Source organism: Atta cephalotes (assembly GCF_000143395.1).
Source record: "Atta cephalotes unplaced genomic scaffold scaffold00024, whole genome shotgun sequence".
In the NCBI taxonomy this organism is placed as follows: domain Eukaryota; kingdom Metazoa; phylum Arthropoda; class Insecta; order Hymenoptera; family Formicidae; genus Atta; species Atta cephalotes.
Genome location: NW_012130088.1, coordinates 1,569,934 through 1,586,188, shown reverse-complemented (window position 1 = coordinate 1,586,188; position 16,255 = coordinate 1,569,934). Strand labels below are relative to the sequence as shown.

General features: G+C 31.7%; 2 protein-coding genes across 2 annotated transcripts in view; one reads left to right on the top strand and one right to left on the bottom strand.

Annotated features, from left to right (window-relative positions):
* Nucleotides 1-484: 484 nt before the first annotated feature.
* LOC105620142 (neuralized-like protein 4) lies at nt 485-7,424 on the bottom strand. Its single transcript, XM_012201650.1, has 11 exons — nt 7,275-7,424; nt 6,592-6,807; nt 6,070-6,513; nt 5,313-5,513; nt 5,001-5,220; nt 4,820-4,919; nt 4,300-4,476; nt 3,871-4,179; nt 3,590-3,783; nt 3,026-3,315; nt 485-2,956 (listed from the first exon to the last, which is right to left on the bottom strand). Exons 1-11 carry the CDS (start codon nt 7,422-7,424, stop codon nt 485-487), a joined length of 4,773 nt encoding a protein of 1,590 aa, XP_012057040.1.
* A 4,690-nt stretch (nt 7,425-12,114) lies between these two features.
* LOC105620053 (alpha-tocopherol transfer protein-like) overlaps nt 12,115-16,255 on the top strand; it is a 13,037-nt gene continuing 8,896 nt past the window's right edge. The window contains exon 1 of the mRNA XM_012201563.1: nt 12,115-12,238. Coding sequence (XP_012056953.1) covers nt 12,115-12,238 — 124 coding nt within the window. The remainder of the gene's footprint in view (nt 12,239-16,255) is intronic.

The window sequence follows — 16,255 nt, the reverse complement described above, 5'->3', positions numbered from 1 at the left end:
ATTATATATATTTAATTTATTTACTAACTAACTATATATATTAATAACTACGTCCGTTCGTAGTAGTCTACTAGTATATAATAATAAGTAGACACACACATATATATATATATATATATATATATATATATATATATATATATATAAGGATATAAATCTTGAAAATAATTGACAATTTCACGGCTATCAAAGCATAAAAAGTACTTTAAATGAAAAAAATAGTTTTTCCGTGAATATTTTCCAGAATTAATTTTACTGTAATTTAATAACTAGGATTCATTAATTTATACACAACATACACATAATCTGTATTTCTATAAAATTAATATCGATATATTAAGTATTACTAATTAATATTATTTTTTATTATATTTTACATGCCATAAGAGAAATATTTTTTTGTTACTAAGGGACGCATTTTTTTCTTTTGCCTTGAGCACCGTAATACTCAGTCCGGTTCTATGTTCCAAGATGATTCATCGCATTACCTTATCGCGTCTAGACGTATACCGTAGAACGCAACATGCCACTTGTCTGTCGTACTTTGTGGGATTTGATTGGCATTGATGCTCTGCTTTAATGGGAACCTGGCCCAGCCGACTGGTATCGCGAATTCCGCCGGAGGCTCGCCCTTTTTGCAAGTCGCGTTGTCACCGTCCAATTTGTAGCACACGCTACAGTAGCATAGTATCTCGTCAGTAGAGAAAAACTCGTCTGGAAGAACGAGCGACTTCTTTAGCTGCATGCACGCCTTCAAGTAATCGCACTTTCTGGACGACACGACGATGGTGGACTCAAGTGGAGTGGACGGTAACGACGATGGAACATATGGTATTGAGGATGCATTGTACACATCCCGTTGATTGATCGTCGTGTTTTGGCTCGGAAGTATATTCCCGTTGAAGGAATTGTCACGAATGTTGTCCCGACTCGCGTAGGACCGCGATTCGTGGAAGCCGGAGCAAGTATTATTAGGAAGATCCGACAAATTGTTCTGTTGTGTGCTGCTTATAGTATTGACTTGACTATTGGACGCTATGCTTTCGTTAATCGCATTGTTAGCGTTCGTCGCGGTGATTGCCGCGTTCAAGCTAGTCATATTACTCGCGCTGGCGACCATACCTTTCTGTATATTAATATTAGTCGCGTTGTTTATTTCTACATTTGTACATAGGGCATGATTTTCCGTGTCGAGATTCGATTCGCTCGAATTATTCTCAGGCTGCTTGTTCAACGTAGGTACAACGTTGTCTAGGTACGCTTTGTTCTTGGCGCTTCGCGTATCGTTGTTGAGCTCCGAGCCCGAGTCTGAGTTATTACTGTCGATACTCGATGCCGCTTTGATGCCTACAATGCTATTGTTTGCTACATTCGTGCTATTGTTGCTACCAAAGGATGAGTACTCGGTCTCGAAATTGCCATCTTTAGCGTTTGAACTGCATTGACTCGGCACACTAGGTGATGTCGAAGATGGCGAGAGATCCGATGAAATTGTCGCCATTGCGTTCTCCTTCTCGTGACATTCCAAATCAGCTTTCTCACGTGAATTCTCTACATCTTCTGTTTCCACGTTCGCACACTCAATAGGAGCTGCGAGCGCGTTGTCAATTGTGACATTCGAATAGGAAGGCTCTTCGTTGATTCCTAGGATGGATATTTGCTCACACTGCCCATACAAGTCGATTACAGCGAAGACATGCGGTGGCAAATCGGTCGCGGCCACTCCCTGATCTATGCTATTGATGAACAAGTGTAGTCGATTGTCTTCATCGATAAGCAAGCCCACGTTAGAGTTGCATTGAAGATTTTCTAAGCCGACGCCATATTTCGTCTTCACTCTCATGCCATTGTGAAATATCCAATCGCTGCAGATAATCCATGAATGCCTCTTAAAACCAAGCGCTGTTAACGGGAAGCTCGCTTGCTTCTCCGGCGATATGCAAGAAACACCACAGAGGATACTCGATACCCACCGTTCGTTCAGTTTCTCTATTCTAACTTGGAACGGCTTGCCTTTTATCAATGGACGACTGGACATCACCACACCCTGATTGTAACTAGCTACTCGCTTGGCAATTGTTTTCGTTTCCAGCTGAATGTTCCTGCCGTGATTCTCATGGAACTCATAACTCCAATCTCCATCGCTAGCGGTCAAACCGGTGGCGGTGACTTGCGTTGGCGTGAGCGTCGTCTCGTTAATCAATTTCCCCTCGGATACATCAATGGATGTATCCATTCCCGCATCGTTTCTTGGCGGCATTGGATCCAACAGCAATTCCAGCGAATCTTGCAGCCTTAAACTAGCGTTCGGAGATATCGCGGGATTCTGCTGTCTGCTGCTGGTGATATTCACAGCCACGGTACTACCAAAGAGTTCGATCACTGCGTACACCATCTCCGGCACGTCGGACGCAGCTACGCCCATGTCTTCGCCATTCACATAGAATTTCAGGTTGCCCTCGTGAGTGCGTTTCACGCCGATCTTGTCGCCCACTCGCAACCAATCCAAGCTCGTACAGTAATTTGAAGAAAGCGTAAAACCCATATGTCTTACCTCATTGCCCGTCAGATACCAGGCATCGCTAGGAATGGATGTCATACCAGGTACGAGGTTCATCGACGTCAACCAGTTGCCTGTCTCGTTACTCAAGACACCTGTTCTCAGACAACCGCTCCACTCACGCGCCACTTCTTGGATAGCGATTTCGAAGAGCTCGTTATTTTCTAGAGCTGCCTCACTTAACAAAACGGCGTTATTGTACTCTCTGCATCTTGTCGCCACTATTCTGTCACTGTTTAATTGAATGTTCAGTCCGACTGACTCGTGGAACTTATGCAGAATTTCAGTTTGCACTTGAGGCTGAATTACCGAGGTTGGTTGTTGACTAATACTGTTCTCCGATGGTAAGTATTGTTGCGTCAGAGGATCCCTGCGCTCTGGTAATACGATCGTCACCTGATGAGATATATTATTTGGAATTAATACGCTGAGACATAATTGTTATCATCGGACAGATATATATACCTGTGCACATTGGCCGTATAAGTCGATTACTGGATAAACATTCGGCGGTAAACCAGTACAGGCGGGACCTTGGTCTATTCCATCCAAAAAATAATGTAGAGAGGAATCCGAGCACCGCATCATTCCAATCCGGTTACCTTCAATCAATTTATCCAAATCGCAGCTGTAGTTATTACGCAACGTTACGCCGTCGCGCATCACCGTCGATCCAGACAGCATCCACGTATCGTGATCGATATCTGTCATAGTAGATGGAAACTCTAACTCATCAGGCCTTATCACAGTAACTCCTGTAAGCAGTTTTGTGAAAGATAATATAGAAAAATTTTTATTATATTTATAATAAGTAAAAATTAACTGATATGTGATTAATACAAGAGAATAGTTATATTCCTCAAAGATCTTGACGCCTAATAATATTTTTACAAAATTTCTAGTTCATGCAATTGAAAATTGTAAAAATATTATTAAATAACAAGATTCACTTTAATCGAATACAGCTCCGTTGTAGATCTTTTTTTAACTTATTTTATTATATTTGATGACAACTCAGATAACAATTACCTGCTTCTATAGCACCGGACCATCTAGCAACCATCTTATCTATCGTTACTTCAAACATTTCACCGTCGCGTAGTGCGCGATTCGCAATCACAATAGCTTCGTTGAATTCACCTAGAGCTCGCGGCCTGGACGCCGTTAAACCATTGTTCGTAATCCGCGCGTTTTTACCATGCACGTGATGAAACCTTAGATCGCTGTCAATAAATTTACACAATCATCTGCGAATCGATGATAAATTGCGATAAACCATTAATGTGTCGAAATGTCAGAAGAAATCGTACCTATACAACGTAGTATTACTAAAACTCGAATTGTTCGTGGTCGGACTATAAAAGTCCATGTTGTCGACTATGGTGGCTTGAGCAGCTTGCCCGTAGAGATCAATCACTCCATAGACTCTCTCGGGTACATTCATTGCGGCTACACCCTGATCGGCGCCGTTCACGTAGAAGTGTAGCGTCGCGTTATCCTTCCTCATTACGCCTACGCGATCACCGATCTGCAGACGGTCCAAATTCTGACCATATTGATCTATCATAGTGGTACCGTTGTGCATCACGCCGTTGCCCGTCATCATCCACGTGCCAGATCTGCAATCGTTACGAGCCGCCTTCGAGCAAGAACATAAGCGGATAAACAACTTACCGCACACATCAACTCGGTGGCAATAACCATGTGGCAAACTGCTTGAGATTGACGCGTGGTCTTACCTCACATTTGTCATAGTAAACGGAAACTCCAATTCTGTAGGAGAATGCGTGGTGACTCCTATTTCGATAGAACCAGCCCATTTTGTGACAATTTTATCCAGTCTGACTTCAAACAACTCGTTCGGCTTTAACGGTCTCGAAGTTAATACCACGCCGTTATTGAAATCGTCTATGGCGCTGCGAAAAAAAATTTATATCTTTTTGTTAACATTTATTATATTACTCGTGTAGGATGTTTAGGGCATTTCAGCTTTATAAATTTGTTAAACATATAAATGCTATTTATACATATTATTATATTTAGTACAAATTGTTTAAAATATTATACATTTACCTTTATCTATATCTAGAGGATGTACAAAAACTATCTTTATTTAATTGTAACTCATTAAAGAGAGCAATAAAAATTGAGATATATGTTGGAGTGTCAGAAACATCCCATACAATATCAAAAAATCACGCGAGTAATATATATGGAACGCATGCAATTTCAAATAAGTCGGATATAGTGAATGTTTACTTAGGTCTATGCGCTGTACGCCCATTGTTGATCACATCGGCATGTGTGCCACAACAGGGATGAAACATCAGTCTATCAGGAAGTTCTTCTTCTCCAGCTTCTATAAAATTTATGTGTATCACAATATAGCAGGTTTTATTTCTAAAACTTGCCAGAAATCTGGTACAAGCATTACCTTCGCTATCTAGACCTTGTAGCTGTAATGTGTTTCTCCTAGTGACTAGATTCTGTTCTTCTCTTTCGTCGCGATCGACAATGGTTACTTTCACGGTCATTCCATAAAGATCTATTACGCCCCACACACTTGTCGGTACTTTAGCAGCAACACCTTGATCTAGACCATTTATTAAATAGTGAAGATCTCCATTACTCTGTCTAATCATTCCCACACGATCCCCTTCCTAAGAAATATAATGATGTAAAAATAATGATTTGAAGAGAAAAATAAATTTAAATAAAGATGTTCAGTGTTATAATTTTGGCCTTAGTGTACCCTTAATTCATCCAAATTGAATTCGCCGTATTCCCGTTGCGTGCCTTTTCCATTTGTTAAAATACCACAGCCAGACATCATCGTTGTACCCGAACGCATATTAGTCATCGTTGCTGGAAATTCTAGCGCTGTAGGACTATGAGTAGTAACGCCAACTTCTATACTTCCTGACCATTTGTATACTAATCTGTCTATTCGTATCTGCAACATAGTAATTTGTAGAAAAAGAATAAGTGATTTTTGATATTTTTCGCAACAAGTCAGTTTTAAAAAATGTTTATTAGATGCAATATTATTAAATTGCATCGATTTAATTTATAATAGTACTATTAGTACTTTCAGTTTTAATTTAACCCTTATTGACATTTATGATAATTTTTCGTTCTACACGATGGAATGTTTATGTATCCTAAGTTAATTTTCATTATTTTTAAAAATATATAAAATAATTAATTCTTTCAAATACTTTAATATCTTTAGAAAGTATTTGTAAAGATGTATATTTAAAAAAGAACAGAACAAAGACTATTATTTAGCTAAGTATTAGTATTTCAAAGAAAATGTGCACAGAAATGATCGCTGAGACTACTTAAGACATTTTTCTATTCAACTGTATATTCACAATATTTAATATCTCATTTATTGTTATAAATAATCTTGTTATAGAATCATAAACATGTAAGAATTAGATGATTTTGTTTTTGCAATTTAATATATAAATATTCTTTCGTAATTGATTTTATATCCGAATACTTACCTCAAACAGTTCGTTATCTCGCAGTGGCCTGTGAGTCATTACAACACCATTGTTAAATTCATCAAGTGGCCTCCGCCTTTCGGCGGTTCTGGCATTATTAGACAGTTTCACCAACGAGCCGACTCTCTCATGAAACTTCAATTTATCCTCTCTTATAGCAGCGGGAGTTGGATTTTTCGGTAAGTTAACGTTTACATTAACACTTAGATTAACATTTAAGTTAGCGACTAGATTAGTAGTTGAAGAACTGGAAGTTTCCCCCGCAGCATAATCATTATTAATCTCAACTTCGTCTTTCGGCACATTACACAAACTAGCGAGTTTCGGAGTAACGCTGACTTGTATACAATCGCCATATATATCTACAACGGCAAAAATACGCTCTGGAATGTTGCTAACGGCAACTCCTTGTGAGACACCATTGATGTAGAATACTAGTTCATTCTACAATTATAAGATTATCATTAATTTTCATGTAAAATGATTAATATAAATGATGGGCTATATATAATTATAAATTACATTGGACGTTCGCATGACTCCCAAAGTGTTCCCCTCTTCTAGATCATTAAGATCTGCTCCGTACGTTTCCACGATGCGATCTCCATTGTGAATTATACCAGAGCAGGTCATAATCCAAGATCCATGACAAAGGTTTGTGGCACAGGGTGGTATCACTAAGGTCTCGGGATCGCATTCTGTCACTCCAATGTCTATGCTACCGCACCATGATATGATCTGCGCAATACCATTTTCAAAGTTAACGCAAGTGTACTTTAATACATAATTATCTCAGAATTGTCATATAATACACAGATTTGTCAATAAGCCTGTTCTTTTCAGTTGAAACTTCTTGCACTGTTCTCTTTTTTCTTCATAAGGGAAAAAAAAGAAACGAACTGCGTATAAGAAGTTCAGATGAAAAGAACAGATCTAATATCTCTGAAAGAAATTAAATTAAATATTTAATTTAATAGACATATTAGACTGAAATTAAATTAAATATGAGTATAAATATGAATATATGACAAGTATTAGTTCACGAAATAAATAACATAGGATATTTATTTATCAACAAACACAGTGTGCGTGTAATTATATATTCCATGTTTTGATATTTCTTGTTCAGGCTGAGCCTTAGCTATTGAATATCCACAGAGAACGGGCGGTTCTCTCGCAGGAGCTATATGTGCGCGCGTGTATACCTTCTTGTCGATGGTGACTTCAAACAGCTCGTCATCCTGGAGCGGCTCGGCGCTGAACACCAGACCGAAATCGTATTCGGAAAAATTGCGTGTGGCGGTGCTGCTGTTGTTGCTGAGAGTGATACGGTAGCCGCATCGCCGATGGAACATGTCGAATGCAGGTCACCCCGTATGTTGTCTGTCGCGCCACGTCGTGCTTTACGATGCGGTGCAGTCGGGTCGGTCGACACCAGTGGACACCACTGACACCACACCAGTCGACACACCAGAAGGCGCGCCACGCTGCGCCGCGCCGCGACGCATTGCATTGCTGCCCTTTGCTCTCCACCTTCCACCACCGTGATACTGGATTCGTTTTTCGGGTTTTTTTATTTTACGGGAGCAAAGAAAAGCGGAAAAAGCGCAGACAGAAATTTTGTCCCTTCTTGAGTATGCATTCCCTGCATTTAGATTGAAATAATTATCGCTGAAGATATTGTCGCTATTCTTTTAAATTTCAGTTTTCTCAGTTCAAACTTTTTTCTTATATATTCCTTTTTTTCGAAAAATAATTTACTTTTATTACGTTTTACGTGTGGAAAATGTAATGCAAATTTTTTTTAGTAATATCAATATTTTTCTGTTGAGCTTAGTACGAAATGTTCCAAAAAAAGCACGCCATACAATTTTCAATCATTTCATATCATTTGGAGTATGATGATTGTTTTATGATTTGGAACCGAATGAAACGAATTTTTGAACCATATTTTGTTATTAAAGCGTCATCTAGAAATTTATTAGAAAAGTATCTACGTTATAAAACAGTCGATAATAGTTCCGACGTATGATAATTATTAAATTGGTAAATTTTTTATCGCAACATTAATTTTATTTATTTATTATATGTATAATAATCTAAGAGTGTTTCATAAATTTCAAGATAACATTTATACGAATTGTTTATATTATTTTTACATGAATATTTTTCTGTAATATAAACAATGTAAATTATTATTAATTGAATACAATAGAGAAAAAAGTAATTTTTCTCAGATATATTCCTAATAATTGAGAATATGGATTAAAATGGATTGAAATTTTTATGTATATTTTAAGTTCATTAATTTTGAATCCAATATTCTCGGAATATAAAATATTTTTCATACATGAATATGTAAATAGGTATAAACATTAGCTATGTTCAGCAATGCAAATCTGAGGCATTGGAGTGCTCTTTTTTTACAGTGCACGTGACATATGCTATAAGAGCATTCCGACTTGCAGTTTCAGATACTGAATGCAGTTATAAATATTCATAAATATGTATAATCATATACAAAACATGTCAATTCATGTTTTCTTTTTTTTTAAATTACTTTTTATAATAGAAATAATAATAGTAATGTGAAAACACTAAAAATAATTAAAGGAAATAATTTTCTCAGTGTTCGTTTCAGAAAAAAATAAGTTTCGAAAAATGTAAAAAAAAATTCCTCAAAATATGTCAACTCATGTTTTCTTTCTTTTTTAAATTACTTTTTATAATAGAAATAATAATAGTAATGTGAAAACACTAAAAATAATTAAAGGAAATAATTTTCTCAGTGTTCGTTTCAGAAAAAAAACAAGTTTCGAAAAATGTAAAAAAAAATTCCTCATACGCAATCATGCATAATTTTATTATATATATATTATATAATTTTATTATATAATTTTATTATATAATTTTATTATATATATAATTATATATAAGTAATATTTTACATTTATTCAAATTTGATTTTTTTTAAAACAAATAGTATGTGAAAACCCTTATTTATTTTTAATGTTTTTACATTATTATTATTATTATTTCTGTTACACTAAAAAGTAATTTTGACAAAAGAAATAGAGATGTATAAACATGTATGGTATTTCATATATGATTATAGATGTTTATGAATATTTATGTATGTTTATACACATTTATTCATATAAAATTTTTTACCTAATTGAATAAAAAAAAGTTTTTTATTTAATGGGATTTAATTGGATTCAACTGGAAAAACTACATTTCTTGTTTAGAATTGAGAACTGTTTTGGATTAAGCAGTATTCACGATGCACAAAAAAGCTGATTTTTAAATTTTTAGAAAGACGTAGAAATATATTTGTCTATATGCATGTAATTTTAATAAATGAATAAAAGTGCATTTGAATTAAAAAGAATTTATTTTTACGTTTGCGCGAATATGTATTTCTGAAAATTTGAATCGATTTCAATAATCTCGTTTACTGGAATTGTAAATAAGATTATCTTAAATATATGTATAAGATCGGATTTACGAATACTGTCAAAGATATTCTATATTTTATAAAGTATCTTATATCTCATTTACAATATCTTTAAGGCATTATTTTAAGCGTAAGAAGCGTAAGTGACAAAATAATTATTTCGAGAGTCTTAAGACTCTCTAATATCAAAAATAAATAAAAGTATACTGGCATTATTTTAAAACATCTTAAAATGAAATATTATGCACAGATATTTCAACATATCTTTAAAATATGATATTTTCAGAATCATTTACAATTAGATATGTTCAAAATAAAACTAATAATATTTATAATGATTCGGAAACTAATTAACAAGAAAAAATACAAAAGGAAAAATACAAGAAAGTAATGTTTATTAAGACTTATTTGCACAATTTCCATATTGATTAGTTTATTACAATAGATAAAGACATATAATTATACAATTTTGTTGTGAATAGAGTTAAGTTAGTTTCTCTCTTATAATAATACTAAATTATTAAATTACAATAGAACAAAAGTTTGTAGTATTGTGAACTTTAAGTAGCTGTAATTTCGTTAAAAATTATGAGATTTAAATTTATACAAAAAAAAATTAATATCTAAAATCACTTTTGAAATGTCATTTTGTCTTATGAATTTCTGTAAGTTTGATATAAGAAAACTATCTAGGGAAATTTTTTTCTTACTTTGTGGGCCTGTTTCGTGCTCAAAAGAAATTTGCAAAAATTTTCAACTTTCTAAAGTGAAAGCTTAAAATTTTGCCGACAAAATTGTTTTTTTAAAAAAGTTCCTAAGATTTTTTTTTACTGAATTATTGCACGTTAAATAAGAACATTTTGATTTTGATTACTCATAACTGTTAAAAATCATCATATCGCATTTTAGATTAAAAACTTTACTTATATTATCATAATACAATCATTATATTATCGTAAAATTTTCATTTAATGTATTAAAATTTTTTATTTTTTATTATCATTTATCATATTATTGTTTATCAAATTAATACATTTATTTTTATTATTCCAATATTATCATTATATTATTATTATATGTATTATCATTGTTTTATTATCACATTATTTCTTTGTCTGGTTGTTTTTATTTTTATAAATATATAGATAAAACTAACATTTCTATGTAATATTTTAGGCTTATTACATCTCATAAATTCAATAAAAAAAGTGTGTAGATAAAATCATTATTAAATAATTTAATCAATTTTTTTAGAATTATCCATATGGAGTATAACTCTTTTAATAGAATCTTTTAAAAAAAATTTATACTTAATTGTTAAATATACATATATAAAATGTATATGTACGTTTCTAAAATATATTGAAGAGGAGTTGGAGTGAAAAATAAATTTCAATATTTGCTTTATTTCTGAGCTTTAAATTAGGGTCCCTTAAATTAATACGCAGTGTATTCATTATCTGTTATTGACTATCATATTCTGTTTCTTATCTTCACAGTTAATCTATCTTTCTTTGGTTCTTTAGCACGTCAACAAATCAGTTTCGACTAACATCGATGTGCGATAATAAATGTCGAGAAACAATAGTTTTCAAAGAACAATTACACGAATTAAAGTCTATTCATAATCTATTGATCTGTTGCCGATTATTACCCTTTTTTTCCTTCTCTAAATCAATTTCGATTAAGAAGACCGAATATTATTAGTATTCAGTATTCATAATGAAGTTGTCGCAAAAAAATTATTTCGCAAAAATTTCCGCAAAAAATATCTCTCATATTACTATCATCTTCATTAATAAAAGTAGCCAAATTAATAGATTTATGTTTACGTAGTAAAGAAAATTAAATATGTGTTCTTCAAGAAAAAAGTGAATAAAAACTAATCTAATTATGTAAATATAGTAAACGAATTAAATTTATAATATTTTATCACTCATTACTATTATCTTTTTCTTCAATAATCAATCCATTATTTCTCACAAGTCATCTTTAAATAAGATGCGACAAAAAACTGACTGCGTGATCTCTGATAAGAGTTTTATCGGTCAAGCTGAGAATAAATGAGTTTTTTGAATAACGTGTAATTTCTATTCTACTTCTCTTCTAAAAAATATTGAAACAAAATAGTCGATTAAGATAAGATGTTACTTCAGAAATTTGTATAATTGTATAATTACTTCAGTATAATTACTTCAGTAATTTGAATAATTAATGAACAAAGATAAATGTTCCAGATGGCAAAGTGATGTTATTTTACGTTGTCCTCATTTTGATATTAAAATTTTTCTTTGATCACAAATCAAAAAGACCACAAATTTATTAGCTAGGATGTATCTATATAATCAATAGATACAAAATCGATATTCGTTTGAATAAAAGCGCGGAAGATACGGAATACCGACATGGACTTTGAGCGGTCAAAGATTGTCCCGTGGATGATACATAAGAGATACTCTCCTTGGGTGGTGGTGGCTGTAGATAAGTGATGATTGTCCTGCCGGGAACGTTCCTCAGTGATCAGTTTGAGCACAGCGCGAGATCGAGAAAGGAGCAACGGGAAGACAAAAAAGAAGCAGATCGTGAAAATGTCTTTCACTTTGTTATTAGATCCACCCGGGCCCGAAGCCAGGGCTCTAGCCGAAAAAGAACTCAGGGAAACTGAGGAGAACGTGAAAAAGGGCATTGAGACTCTGAGGAAATATATCGAAGGTTAGTGAATTATCATTCTTTACAATTTAATTCCAAGGTATATAAAACTTATTCGAACATTTCAATTTAAATTTGTGAAACCTTTATATTCCTTCGTCTTTTTCAAAATATTATCAAAATATTGTTTAGTTTTTTTGATATACCTAAATATATTTTATATTTTTTTCCTAAGAAGAAATACGCGCCTTTGTTATAAATTCGCTCCGTTGAGAATAAATACCAAAAAAAAAAAAATTCTACTATGAACATAAAGGGAAAATGTAATTGTCAAATTTTTTTTGCTATTTATAGAAGATAAATATTTTAAAATTTTATTCATTGCATGTTTGTTAATAAATTATATACAATCAATTACAAACTTGTCGTAAAATGAAAGATTAACTCATCAAGAATACAAATACAGTTATTTAAGAATCCCAATGAATCGATTTGTACATAAAGATATTCAAATTCAAATTCATCTTAACTGTGACACAATGGGAACGATCATTACGTATTCTGAAAGTTATGAATAGATTGTTTAACTTTGCGCAATAAACAGTATATATTCCCATACGGTACACTTTTTCTAAGGAATATTCTAGGAACGTCTAAAGAATATAGAGATATTTTTTGGACGTAGTCTGTAATTTGTAAGCTGATGAGATTATCCCGAAAATTTCAAAAATTGATGACTTGTGTCTCTGAAAAACTTCGCCTTTGTTTATCTGCAAAAATTGATATTATCGCATTATTATGCTTTTACTTTGGCTGCGTTCAATTTGGACGCTTACGCGCTTTAAGCGCTTAATTATCACATTCTGTCTTTATCATTAAACATAAAATAAAGAAAGAATCGCTAAAAGTGCTAAAATCCAAACCAAAGGTAGCTTTTATATATATATATATATATATCTGTTATTCTCTTTCCTATGTAGATTAACTTTAATCTTCATACAATTTAAAGGCGTTCTACAATCATAAATATCCTATCATCTGTCGCAATATTTCGCAAAACCAATAGCCAATCAGAAGCGTCAATGATAATTATTGATGCTTGACTATTACATTAAGCGATTAACGACGGAGTGTTTGCAACATAGTGTGGAACACTTTTTATTTTTTATCTTTTTCTAACTTTTAAAACTAAAACAAGATGAATAAGTTGGAATTAATTTATGTTGATAGAAACAGTCATTAACTATTACCGTGTAAACGTTGATCGAGTCGTTTCAAGTTTCTACTAAATAAGTAATAAATATTCGTGCCGATGTTGAAGGAAAGTTGAAACGCAGAAGATTTAAATTTTAGTATGCATTTATTAAATTATATAGGGTAGTCGGCACGAACTTTCCGGACAACCCAATAGATGACTATTAAATTAAAAAAAGACAGCAAACATCCGTCTTTAGCTGGTGAAGAAAAAATTGGCAAACTTGAAATATTCTTTCGCATAAACGAAATGAGTCATTCAGGGATTAAGAGTTTTCTATACTTAATGTTACTTTAAGTTATATTATCGAGACTGTTTGGATGACGATAGAGCCGTCTCTGAATAGATGTATTGAAAGATAATATTAAGGTCAGAACTGTGACACTTCAATAATCTCATTTCTTTTTATCTTTTCTTGCTACAGAACGCTCAGTGGAGTCCGATTCATTTTTTTGAAGTTGAACTTTTTAAACCGCGTGATGTTGATTCTTAAAATTAATATTTTTACATCAAGACATAAAATCATTATAAAACTCTTTATACGTACTTCGAGATCGTCGCAAAATATTTCAATCAGTTCAACAATCATTTGGTATTTTAATTGAATGGGAAATAAAAAATAATTATTAATTATTGAAACGCAATTATATATTTTTATTTAGTGCGCAATTGCGCACTACGAAAGCAATGTTGTTTAATACGTTTGTGCAAAAAAAAATTAATCTGAATATTTAAATGCAAATATGTAATAAATGCGTATTACTTTTTATGAAATTCAATTTTTTTAGTTATAGTTTAACTAAAATGTTTTGAATAAACATTATATGTATTATAAATAGATCGTGCACCTATAATAATAGACGTGCATGGAAGATACATGTTGAAAATATGTATTAATATATTACATATATTATATTATCACAAATACACATTGTGCAATTATATAATAAATCTGAAATAAAAAGGGATAAAGAAATCTATTTGATAATGCGATTGATGCACGAGTCAAATGCACCTTGACTTTTGGATATGTGAAAGAATAGGTCTGTGCTTCTTTTTGGCTGAATTTTTGTACCAGTTCATTTTTCTTCTTCTTCTTTCCTTCTGAAGAGAAAAGGAAGAAAGATGAACTGGTGCAAAAAATTTCAACTAAAAAGAATAAGCTTAATAGTTGTACACATGATATTGCGATATTCGAATGCGGCTTTATAAGGATCTTTCAAATCGATAGATGATTCTTGAAGACTCCCTCAACATTTAATACTTAAAAAAAATATCTTTAACTTTACACGATAGATAATTGAATTTGGAGATGCACAACGTTTATTGCGCAATAAATTCAGCATGATATGATTCAATTGCACGATAAGCTATAAGATATCGCTAGATTTATTTGAATTAAACAATATTTTGTATTCGTTATGCAAATATTATTGAGCACGTATTTGCAGTTCGTGAACACCATTCCTGGAAAAAAAATTTGTTTATAAAAAATATATACATAAATGTATGTTATACATATATTTACATATAAAATATGTCCATATACAATGTTGGGTAAGTTAATTTTTTTTTAAGTTAGATTAAAGTTAACAATCTTGAAAATTTAATTTAGTTAAGATACAAGTTAATTTATAATGAAATTAATTGAATTAAAAGTTAAGTTAATAAAAAAAGTAATTGAAAAGTTAAAAGTTAAATTTGTTTTTTTTATATTTTTCAATTTCATGATTTTAGGATTTCAGTCTTACAAATAGCGGAAGTGACAAATATATACTTTATTTAGAAAATACTCTATATTCTATTTATATGTTTTATATATTCTGTTACATAGACTGTTATGTATACTGTATTTGAATATTTTGTTCACATATACTTATTAAATATAAGTAATAAAGCCATTTCAAAATTTTTCTTGCACTGAACAGCCAGTCAACGTGAGCTGAAGATAGTATTGATGTGTTATATTTTAATAATAAGGAATAATAGATTTCAACTTATTAGAAACTAGACATTAAAATACACAGTTTCTGACAGATTGAAATCTGGAAATCGATTATGTAATTTAAAATGAGATGAAAAAAGTGAGCAAATTTACTAGAATATTTATAATTTCATTGGTCAACATCTAATAAATTTGCTCACTTTTGCAATTTTTACTTCATTTTAAATCTATCGCTACCGCGTATCATGTCTGAAATTTAACTTCAAAAAAATTAAATAAAAAATTAATAGTTATGAATAATATGTAACTAAATAAATAAAGTTAAAAAATTAAGAGCCTAAATTGTAATTAAATTAAAATTAATTAACTTTGTAACTTTTTAACTTAACTTTTATCTTTTTAACTGAGCACTACCCAACCCTGTCCATATATAATATATTTTTCCGTTGTATAATTTCTGTTCGTACAAAAAGAATTAATAGATGATAAAAAGAAATAAAGAATAAATAGGTAGTCAAAAAGAGTATTATATGTTTTACATGAGAAATATGTGTTTTTCTGGCAAATTTCAAATGATTCATCTCATTACTCTATACATAAGAATATTAAGGTATGGTTATCAAAAATAAAAAGTTTATAAAATATTTTTATTTTATTGTCAAAATAATAAATGTATTAGAATAAAATACACACACACACACACACACAAAATATCTTGTGAACTATTAATTTTTTACTGTATTTTAATGCAGAATAATTAGAAGAGAATATTAGGTAAAAAAATCATATAGGTATAATTCTGTTAAAAACTGAATGTTGAATCTTTTGAAAACGTTTTTACTTATAATATATATATATATATATATATATATATATATAT

What these genes read in the sequence shown, in the direction of transcription:
- LOC105620142 (XM_012201650.1), bottom strand. Translation starts at nt 7,424, where the DNA reads ATGTTCCATCGGCGATGCGGCTACCGTATCACTCTCAGCAACAACAGC. An exon ending in TCAATTTGGATGAATTAAGG is followed by an intron (nt 5,221 to 5,312) that starts GTACACTAAGGC and finishes TATATTTCTTAG; the next exon opens with GAAGGGGATCGTGTGGGAAT. An exon ending in GTCCGGTGCTATAGAAGCAG is followed by an intron (nt 3,316 to 3,589) that starts GTAATTGTTATC and finishes AACTGCTTACAG; the next exon opens with GAGTTACTGTGATAAGGCCT.